The sequence below is a fragment of the Amphiura filiformis genome, chromosome 10, assembly GCF_039555335.1.
Source record: "Amphiura filiformis chromosome 10, Afil_fr2py, whole genome shotgun sequence".
Classification (NCBI taxonomy): Eukaryota; Metazoa; Echinodermata; class Ophiuroidea; order Amphilepidida; family Amphiuridae; genus Amphiura; species Amphiura filiformis.
The window spans coordinates 65217486-65229552 of record NC_092637.1 but is presented as its reverse complement, the minus strand read 5'-3'; the positions used below and the strand labels follow the sequence as shown (position 1 = coordinate 65229552).

At 35.8% G+C, this 12067-nt stretch overlaps 1 protein-coding gene across 1 annotated transcript in view; it reads left to right on the top strand.

Annotated features, from left to right (window-relative positions):
- LOC140163178 (uncharacterized) overlaps positions 1-7679 on the top strand; it is a 47501-nt gene extending 39822 nt beyond the window's left edge. The window contains exon 7 of the mRNA XM_072186563.1: positions 3295-7679. Within this exon, the coding sequence (XP_072042664.1) occupies positions 3295-3548 (254 nt within the window). The 3' untranslated portion in view covers positions 3549-7679. The remainder of the gene's footprint in view (positions 1-3294) is intronic.
- The last annotated feature ends 4388 nt before the right edge of the window (positions 7680-12067 follow it).

The following is a 12067-nucleotide window of genomic DNA, read 5'->3' as shown; positions in this document are numbered from 1 at the left end:
GTTGAAAATTCCATGTATAAATGACATTAGACCCAACAAATGATTACTGTTTCGTTTTTATGGTAATCTAATCTTTTATTTCCTGAAATAAAATTATGGGTCTAATGTGGGTTAATTGTATAATTGATGAAAACATCGACGTGTATAAAAGAAGCTACAAGAAAAATGGTAGGCCACGCCACATTGATAATCTATGCTTTTAGTATACGGCGAGTTCGTAGCGCACGTGTGAATCAAAATTGATATACTATTGTCCCGACTATTGTGCGTGTATAGCCTCATTTATAAAACACGTAGTTATCAACAATTGAGCGCTATTAATACACATTAATGTTTTTAAACAAATAAAATTCCAAAATATGTTACGCATGATGCAGTCATGTCTACAGTAGAATTCATTTCGACCTTTGCAGGACTTAAACCCCATTAAAAGCTATTAAACCAAGATAACACTCATTGAAGCAGCTCAACTGATTAAATCAGATCTTCTCTGGTTGTGCACAAGTGTCTGTTTTCAATGTGCGACATCACAATAAAGCTGGTATTATAGCTTCAGTTGGGTAACCGATTATAAAGGAAACGAAAGGAAACAATGGTATGTGTACTTTTGTTCACGAAATGAGACAAAGACCTGCTTTTTGTTAACCAGCATTCTTCAAAATGAGCAACATAATGATTGTTGACTTAACACGGTTTGGAAATAATTTCTTCATATTTTTGGTGTTATCTGTCGTTTACATATCCTTCCTAAAACACAAAAGTGCGACCCTCTCCAAACATCTAAATTAGCTAAAAATTAGGGACATGTTACAAAACTATATTTTCTAGAACCTATTTAGAATAGTTAAAATGTAGCTTATACCCTTTTTTAGTGGCATCCTTCAGAAGTGAGCGGTCCGATACTAATATTTTCGGTCAAATCTCCATTCAATTAACACGGGGAGTTGGCTAGCTATGCCTTGCCCTCACTCATATTTTACAAAAGTGCGACTATTTCTGAACATCTAACCTAGCTGTAATTTTAGGTCATGTTAGAGAAATATATTTGCTAGAAGTTTGGAGAATAGCTAAAATATTGGCTGGTTATTTTTCACACAGTGATGTTAACTAGGCATGTGCCCATTCTTCCAACGTACATCATTTGTAGAGTTCACGCGTCAATGGTGAGAGCACTGTGTATTGTGTATAGGAAAACGGACAGTAACTGCAGTATGGTTTTCTGTCTTTGCTTGTCACTTGGTATGTTGAAGTAATGAAGTTGCGATTATATTTTTAAATTTTCATCATGACACCATCAAGCCTGATAGCCGAGCGGTCTAAGGCGCTGGTGTTATGTCAATATCGTATATGAGTACATTATAGCGGCTGATTGCAGCGTGGGTTCGAACCCCGCCGGCGCCTCTGACAAAATAAATTTCATTTATTTTTTTAAATTTCATATTATGTTAGGGAAATGTGGCTGGGAGAATGTATGTATGGCGAAGAGTGGTGTGGGTATAGACGTCATAATGAGCCTCATTTAACAGCGCCGCCACTTTTCTCAATGGAATTTTATTGTGTAATTTACCGCAAAATAATAATATTTTTTCTTTCTTTATTTTTGTAATAAATGAGGGTTCCAAGTTCCTGCAATTATGACTGTTATTGATTAAAGGGTTTATATTTTAGTGACAGTTAGGTTCGATACGTTTTCTATTTGTAGTATCATTACAATTTAACATTTTCTGCGGTTATAGAGGGTGCAGAAAAACATTTCGTCGGCAGAGTATATATCCACATGATTCAGTCTAATTGAGTCCATTCATGCTTCAGTGTAATTGAGTCCATCCATTCTGCAGCTACATTTTCTTCACCTATTATAGGGTTGTTGACTTAAATGATGCCATTGCGACTGCTGCTTTCACTATATCAACATCTGCATCTCCTTCAGCGTGGACCATATGGCATCATTTCTGTTGCATACGGTCCCCAATTAGTGTATTATGTCTGTTTAAGTATTGTCTGTTTGTTCAGATCATTTGAGAAGAAGGCTTCTTTCTTGTCAGCAAATTGCCAGCATCTGATATGTCTTGTCTACCTTATTTGCAACCCGACTCTTATCCTTCTTTGTGCTTGGTCCACCAGTGTATCTATCAAAGACAACCTTGTCATAGTGATCAGCAACGGAACTATAGGCGCTTCCTTTTGTCCACTTCAAGCGATGTAGAAGAGAACGTCCATCAAGATAATAGTTATCATAGTTCCTTGGAACTGTCTCAGGGGCATCAGCCTCTTATGAGGACCCATGATCCTGTATGGATTGTAGTAGTGGTGTTTATCTGGCTTATGTAAAGCATACTTTGCCTCAAACAAAGATGGTGGATATGGTGATAGTTCATGATAAAGCTCCTTATCTCAGCACAGATCTCCAGATTGTGAGATGAGACAACCAGGAACCTTTGAAAGAACAGCGCTGCATAGATCAATGGATTGGTCATCAGTGTCCTTGACAGTCCAAGCAGATGCAATGGTCTTGACTCTAGCCTTCCGTTTGTGCAAGGGAAGGGTCTTGACTCTAGCCTTCCGTATATGAAAAGACAGCAGGTCGTTCCATTTTGTTTGACTGTATCTTTACCTACTTTGAACAGGTTTTGCACATTAACATCCTCATCAGCATTTATCCCTTGCCACTGCTTGGACTGTCAAGGTCACTGATGACCAAACCATTGCACTACTATTACAAGCTATACAGGATCATGTGACTCACCTATCAGAGGCTGATGCCAATGAGTCAGTTCCAAGGACTGATCACTTTGTTATTGATGGAATTTCCCTTCAGAAAAGTATGCATCTTTCACAATAAGGATCAACAATATGTATAAAGTGAAGGCTGCAGAGCAATGGTGTCCATGTTTAATGGTCAGCAATCAGAGTCTTTGGAATCCTTCGCTACAGTTTTCTTCCCCCTCCCAAAAAAAAGAGCTTTGTTAAACCTGAAAGACTTCCACCCACATCCTCTGCTACAAAGCTTCACTCCAGGAGAACGTATCTACAGGTCATGCAGTGGATGTGTAAAAGTGATGGTATGAATCAAACTAACTGGGGGTGGATTGTTCAATGTGGCGAATATGTTCCACTCATGATGAAATAAAGTCCAGCACCAGAATCATTGCTGAAGATCCATCTAAATATAAATCCCACATTTTGCATACGAGCAACCTAATGATCATTCATTAAAGGGGGTAATTAGGTTTTGGTATATGTTTTGTTATACGCATCCATAACAAGTACACTGTTATTTTCATCTCCTTTCAGGTACTACATTGCAGGTCGACAACTATTACAAGTTTAGAGATGTTGAGCGTGTTCCAAAAGCGTTACGTATACTAAATGACAGGCTAGAACACACCAATGGGGGTGTTCTAACATTGGATATGGATTTACCAGATACACGTATGAATATTGTGTTTTTGTTGGATTTTCTAGTAGAAAATTCTAGATATGATTTGGTGTCCGTATCAGATTGTGTGGCTTCCTTTGTGGCTTTGGACAAAGAGGCCAAAATATAGTTAGAGCTCTGATTCTATCACGGCAGACTACGGCAATGCTTTTTTCGCATGTTACAAAAGAAAATAGGTATTTGCACTGCTAGTGCTAGTCCTAAGGCTCGCTAGTCCTGCGCTAGTCCAAAATGATATTCTCTATTCCAATAAATAATATTGGTATTAGGGTTAGAGTTAGGCTTTAAAGGTGTGTCATAAGGGTAAGGTTGAGGGTTTAGGTAATGGTTAGCATGAGTATTATGCTAGTGCACCTTTCGGATAAGCCTATATTATTACTAGCGGATGTCAATCCATTTATGTAGTGGTTAGTGAACGAACTCGTATTTTTTTCTGGGGTCCCTGTTCCCGTCCCAGAATATATCCCAACGGGGGCCTATGAACAAAGCTACATCGCTGCAACGCAATATGGGGCTACACACCGAGTATGCAGCTTCTCGAGAATACGACTTCCCGAAAATAAAATTCCCCGAGAATTCACTGCTGCTCAAGAAGTATAAAAAACGTTTTCATTAGGTGAATATATAAGTGACGGAGGTTGCATATTACTGAACGTTTATTTGCGCGTTTATTTAGATAAAGAGGCAGCAACAACTTTCAGTGGAACAGCCAGCAAACACAAAACGTTTTAAAAACGTTTTATACAGGTTATATTTTAGGTTTTTGGTTTTGGTACAAACGTTTTAATAACATTAAATGTCGGGTTATATAAAGGTCATGAAAACGTTTTAAAACATTTTGTGTGAAAACACGCTACAAAAATATTTGTAAAATGTTTTTAAAATGTTATTGTAAAATATATTTTGTAAACAATTTGTTGCCAAATATCTTGTCAACACTTAAACAACATCATGTTATCGAGGGCAAGTTGGTGTGAACCATATCAATATTATATCAACTGTTCCAATGTGTGCTCGAGGGCAAGTTGGCGTGAATCATATCCAAATGGTATCAACTGGTTCAATGTGTGCTCGAGGGCAAGTTGGCGTGAATCATATCCAAATGGTATCAACTGGTTCAATGTGTGCTCGAGGGCAAGTTGGTGTGAACCATATCAATATTATTTCAACTGGTTCAATGCGTGCTCGAAGGCAAGTTGGCGTGAGCCATATCCATATTATATCAACTGGTTCAATTGGTGCTCGAGGGCAAGTTGGCGTGAATCATATTCAACGGATATCAACTGGTTCAACGTGTGCTCGAGGGCAAGTTGACGTGAATCATATCCAAATTATAGCAACTGGTTCAATGTGTGCTCGAGGGCAAGTTGGTATGAACCATTCATATTATATCAACTGGTTCAATGTTTGCTCGAGGACAATTTGGCGCGAATCATATCCAAAGGATATCAACAGGTTCAATGTGTGCTCGAGGGCAAGTTGACGTCTACAATGTCCATATGATATTAACTGGTTCAATGTGCTAGAGAGCAAATTAATGTGAACCATATCCATACGGTATTATATTAACTGGTAGAATATGCGCTAAAGGGCATTTTAATGTGAACCTTATCCACATGGTTCAACTGGTTCAATTTTAAATAGTGTGTTAAACTTTTTATTCTTCTCTGTGTTTGTATATATTTCTATCATGAATTAATAATTAGCAGTGGATCTATGAACATGAACACCGTGCCTTAAGGAGTGGACTTCGGGTATATATATAAATGCGCTTTTATAAATGCGCACGTGACATCTACAAGTCGCCATACCGTGTTCAACGATGTAAGGTACCCGGATGTACATAAATTACACACGCAAAAGTATAGGCGAAAATGACAGGTTACAAGGAAAATTGTTTTTGCAAAATAGTGGCATTGATTGCAAAGGGCAAAATAATTTGAGCGAAACATACACTCTTTATTTAGATTTTCCATTACGGACAAGCAAAATTGATGACGGAAAAGCTAGATATAGCTGATTTAAAAACTTGTATTTCAGTATTTCCGTGCTAAATGGGCGTGGCAATATTGGCCATATTGATGACGAAATGCGATTCTTACTGGCATTAAGGTCAGAACTGAGTAGCTACCGATGATGTTATTTGATACTTTATGCACGTGATGATAGGGAACTTAGGGGGCTGTCATTTTCTTCGGGAGGAATGTGTCATGGATTTATTTATTTGGGAGCCAAGATAAGTATTTCCACTCCCCCCCCCCTAGTGCCGCCACTGAACATAACCCTGACCCTAATTTTAACTCTAATTTTAACGTAAATTGACGAAACTATATAACTTTAGCACTTTTCTGAATGATGACCCTCTCGAACTTAATAGGCTAGATATCCCCGCCCGACCTCCTCAACCCCAACTTATCCATTCGCTCGCTCACATAAGTATCAAAATGGACAAAAAACAAATTCAAAATGTGTTTTAAGCACCTTTTTGTGTCCCCCATGCTAAATCGGTAATCTGTACATCCTTTGACGTACAATTCAGAGTATAAATAGGGATGACCAATGAACCGTCAACTTGATTAGAACAGTCCCATAGACATGCAGGGAGCTCAACTGTGCACTGCTTGCACCTGTTGCACAGACATGTCTAAATTGAGCTCATTCTTTTATTTTTCATAATTTTTTCTGTAAAAATTAGAGATGTTAATGCCAATTATGTTTTGTAACTATCCTGCAAATTACAGCATCATAACTTATTTGGTTTTTCTGTAAGTGTGAATCAAAATTGGTCCATCGCCACAGTGCGCTTAATTGCCAGTGGCCCAGTGCAGCACTGCTCAGAATGGCACAAAATATTCAGATGAATAAGATCAGGTGAACACCTTGACCTACTGAGCTGTAATTTGGCAGAGTTGTTGTTATTACCTCTATCATACCCTCTGTAAAAAGGAAAAAAACGGACAAGTAGATCTCGAGTTAAAAATTAAATCACCAGCTTCCCTTTGAAATTTCCAAACACCTTTCGAATCATGTTAAATAGACACCTTTCTGAACATAAATGTGAAGTTTCATGCTCATTTGTTGTATTATTCACCTGATCTCAACCCTAAACATTTTCTTATATTTATACCATCTGCACTGACTTGCTGCTATACACGCACAGGAGCTGTATTTTTAAAATACGCGCCTAATCAATAATGAATCTTTCACTCCATTGTTAAAGTACTGTGCTCCCTGTAGCATAATTATGGAGTGACCGGGCCCTGGAGTGTGATGGTTTTGTAGCACATGACAGTATTCATTCAAGCATATCAAGGTCAGTTATTAGCCACTTGCTGAATGGCTGGGCATTATCAGCTATCAAAGAGATACCTTATGCTGCTGCCAATCACAATAGAGGTTACACACTTTGTTAAAAACCCAGAAGTGATATCAGGACAAAGCTGTGCATGTTGGTACTTGAATGTTTGGATTCCTATGTTGAAAATCCCTTGTAGTACATTAGTATTTTTCTTATGTGTAATGTATATTGTTGTGGAAAAAAAGTTCACCTGGACTTTTGATTTTGTGCCACTTTGGCCATTATGGATGATTTTTGGCAAATGTTTTCTAAAAGCATGATTTCAGTGCCTCGGTTTGAAGAAATACTTAATGCTATTGACTAGTAAAGTGCCATTTCATAAGAAACCCCTTTGATTCTTTCACAATATGCTTGTTTCATGTTTGCATTTATATTAAAATAAAGAAATATAAAAAGGTAAATATATGCTTATACCAATTTTCCTCACATTGCTATATTTAGACTTTGTCAATTTATTTCGTTCCAATGACCGGTCAGAATGGGAAACTTTGAAAATTCATAATTCGAAAAGTTTTTGACCGATTTTGACCATTTAACCACCAAAATACTTCTGTTGATGAGTTCTTTCCAGAAAACAATCTTTTGTAGCAAAAGGGGCAACATGAAATTATGATGGTCATCCCTAGTATAAATACGTAGATGACTGTACATGAGCTAATCATCCCGGCTGGAAGATGTTCAGGAAGACTCGTATACTATACATCACTCTCCTACGTTATATGACAATTTGACGTACAATCACGTATGTTATGCATGGTGTATTCTTCTAGTATGGTCGTCATACACATTATTGTCATGGTATTATATATTGTAATTGTATACGTCAATTTTGTTCAGTTTGGTTCAAACGGCTTATAAAGTTTTACTTTACACGGAAGGGGAAACTAAGCAAAAAACAATTAATTTTTAATAATAAAAAGTAAATAAATAAATAAATAAATAAATAAATAAATAAATAAATAAATAAATAAATAAATAAAAAATAAATAAAAATAGTTATGTTTGTACATGGGGGGGGTGCTGTGCAATAATCATGATCCTTCGATATCCATGATTTATCCTTGCAAGTTTATAGCATCGAACCTCCAGCCAATGTTCCATGCCAGTGCTAGCCACGAAACAAGGTCACAACTGTAGCCACTACCTCAACGGTCGTCATTTCAGTGATTGACAGTGATGTAATGCAAATATGGCGCTGGCCATCTGGTCACGTGCGCATTTATAAAAGCGCATTTATATATATAACCGAAGTCTACTGTTAAGTAAGCAATAATGCAGTTATTATGTAATTTATTTGAATGTGTAATACACTAGAGGTAGATAATAGGGAATTAGATTAAGATGCATTTGTTACAGACTGGTGACTCTTTAAGAACAAAGTGTCCTGATATGTGTAAAGTTATCTATTGTGAATGTATATAGTAAATGACTTATATCAGCTTATTGACTTTCCAACACGAAGGGATGCAATCCTTGATCTTATACTTTTTTCTTCAATTTTAATTAAAAGAAAAGTAATTTGCATAATTTATATTAAACTTTCTAAAAACTGAAATTGTTTTAAGTTATTTAGATTTTTTTAATAACGGTGAATTTTGTTCAAAAAAAAAAAAAAAAAAAAAAAAAAAACACATACGTAGCTCGTGCATGTGAAAGTAATTTTTTCCTCTGAATTTAGACCTTATTTGTTGAAATTAGTTGAAAATTAAAGAAACCTAATGAAGATACGAAATAAAAAAGTTGCAAATCGGATTAACTACCATAGCAATATGTCAAAACAATTTTGAACATATCGCGCTTCACTACAAGCAGGTTGCATTCATCACCTGTGTATGTCTGCAATCATAAACACATCAAAAGAAGTCCCCCTCTGAACATGTCGTCATAACATTGTAAGGTTTCGTTTTGTACCAATAAAACTAACTTTGAAATAATTATATGACTGTTTACTAAGTGCTGTGTGAAAATGAGAGATTTCCATGACTTCAGGGCTGAATGAGCCTAAATTGAAGGCAAAAAATGCCCTTTTCAAAAGTCACAAAGTAGGCCTATGCTTGTCACAAAAGTTGATTCATGGCTTGTTACTACTGTCTGTTCAATTAGCTTAGATTCTTGAATTTTTAAGATATTTGAAAAAAAATCAAAAATTGTGGCCAAAGTTATCAAAGAAAAGTGTTAGCACAGCCTTAGACCTAACGTGATTTATACTTTTCAAATTCCAAAGTTCAAGTAAAAACCCCATTTCTTTTCAATTTTGCCTTGTAAGGTTTCGTTTTGTACCAATAAAACTAACTTTGAAATAATTATATGACTGTTTACTAAGTGCTGTGTGAAAATGAGAGATTTCCATGACTTCAGGGCTGAATGAGCCTAAATTGAAGTCAAAACTGCTCTTTTCAAAAGTCACAAAGTAGGCCTATGCTTGTCACAAAAGTTGATTCATGGCTTGTTACTACTGTCTGTTCAATTAGCTTAGATTCTTGAATTTTTAAGATATTTGAAAAAAAATAAAAAATTGTGGCCAAAGTTATCAAAGAAAAGTGTTAGCATAGCCTTAGACCTAACGATTTATACTTTTCAAATCCCAAAGTTCAAATAAAAACCCCATTTCTTTTCAATTTTGCCTCATTTTAGGCAGTTACTTGGGTCCACCAAAAGGGTTCGCGACCTTTTTACCAATCGAGTGGGACGGTCCATTCTCAACTTAGGGCATAGACCCTATCCAATTTAGCAAAGCAATTTGTCCACCAATCTGTCTTGCCATTTCAATTGTTATACCGTTCCGGTTATTGGATAGGTTCTATAGTTGATGATGGTTCACCGGTTTTTGTTACACGAAATTATATAGCGCGATTACGTTTTATGAATAACATTATTCTGAGCATTATTTATTTCCTAAACAATGACATTAAAATCATGGATTTCGTTCTTATTTCAACTGGTTTACAATGTAAATTGAGTTTTGTTTAATACCATCATTCCTTCCCAAGAATATCAGCATTCGCTTGACATTTTCAGATACAGTTAATTTACAAGAATTGTTTTCTGTAACCTGGTTGTTTTAAATAATATTTTCTTGTACAAAAGTTCTTTTGTTTGCAAATGTCCTTCTCATAGTTTGTATTCAACAAACAAAACGAAATAACAAATTGAAAATAAATGTGTAGTTTTATAATAGGCCTATAGGTCAACACCTTCTCAGACCCATTCGCAAAATAAATAAATAAATAAATAAATAAATAAATAAATAAATAAATAAATAAATAAATAAATAAATAAATAAATAAATAAATAAATAAATAAATATAAGTAAATAAATAAATACACAAGGAATGTATTTACATAAGCTGGGCCTATTTTAGAAAACCTTAGTTCATAAATAATAACGTAATGTTTCAACAGTAGGATTTCAACACAATTTAGGCATACTCATGTAGGCCTACTGGCAAATAGCTATTTTGTTGGACAATACTTCCTGATGCGGATGGTCGATTAAATACTACCTCATCGCATTATGACATTCGTCCCCATTGCTCTAAATGGATTGATTCAAAAAAGTTTATGGTACCCGAGGTTCTACGGCTTTTTATAAAAATAAAAGAAAAGACCAAAATTGAACAGAAATGGGGTTTTAAACTGAACTTTAGAATTTGAAAAGTATAAATCACGTTAGGTCTAAGGCTGTGCTAACACTTTTCTTTGATGACTTTGACCACATTTTTTTATTTTTTCAAATATCTTAAAAATTCAAGAATCTAAGCTAATTGAACAGACAGTAATGGAAAACCCCATGTGTTTGAGTGCCGTTTAAAATCCTCACCAAGCGAACATTTACTGTAATGTGTATCGATTCTTGATCATTCAGCCATGCAAACCCCCTTGGTGCAGAGTTCAGCACAGTGAGTTGTAAGATGGCCAGTTCCATTCCTTGTCCCAATACGCCTTGCAGTTAACAAGCATAGGCCTACTTTGTGACTTTTGGAAAGGGCAGTTTTTGTCTTCAATTTCGGTTCATTCAGCCATGAAGTCATGGACATCTTTCATTTTACACGTAGTAAACAATCATATAATTATTTTTAAGTAAGTTTTATTGGTACAAAGTTTTACTTTACGATGTTATGACGAAATTTTCAAATGGGGATTTATTTCTTTTGATGTGTTTAGATTGAATACAATACTGGTCTTTTCAAAGATAATAATCTTACAGGTGCAAGTGATCAGCATGATATGGTTCAATGCAGAGGTACCGCGTGAACGTATCAGTGCAGCGCGGTATATTAAAAAAAAATTGACCTATTGCTATGGTAGTTAATCCGATTATTACGCAACTTCGACAGCGTATAGGGCATGCAATGTAGCAAACTGCAACTTTCACATTTGCATCTTCCTTGGGTTTTTGGATCGCCGTGTCTTTATTTCTTGAACGAATGAGGTCCGAAATTCGAGATAAAAGATGCGGCTATTGGCTGTTGGTTCCAATTATTGTCTTTGTTTAGGATATACAGGGGGTGAACGTAACTGGTACCTTAATTGGGATTCCAGGTAAAAACCACATGTGCCTGCCCACGGTCAAAAATTTTTTATTGCATGAGGCGAAGGGGCTTTGGTAGTAGGTTACAAAAAGTCACATCAAAAATTCCTCCGGAGCTTGTTGCCATAGCAACGGCAGATTTTATGATTTTAGCGGTTTTTGCTTATTTTGGGGTGAAAATAAGAGAAAATATACACATTTCTGAATTGCTCTTGACTTAAAATTTGAGGTCAAATTAAAAAAGCAACCTTATCACCATAAAGTACTATCTTTGCACTTTTCACAGGTGTAAAAAATATTTCAATAATATTTCCCCATGTGGAATTTTAGGGATGGGCAACATTGACATTTTAGCACTTTTGAAAAAATGACATTTTTACCCTATCTTTGAAGTCAAAAAACTAATTTTGCTTGAGCACCCAGAATTATTTTCTCTTTGGTGGTACTTGAGCAGACATTGCCCTTCCAAATCTGGTAAAAAAAAACTCTGGGGCTATTTGTCCTGTAAAGCCAGTTTTGCCAGAAAGTTTGCCAACTTTCAAAAAAATGCATTTTTCGAAATAATGCATTTTCTACATATTTTCTCATAACTTTTTATACGACCAACTTAATTGAAATATAGACCCTTTGCGTACAAGATTTGACACACAATATAAATTATGCAAAGACCTTCAAAAATTTTGAGTAAGAAAATCAGATCAAGTGCAATCAAAAATGGCGTCCAAAATGGCCGCCAAAT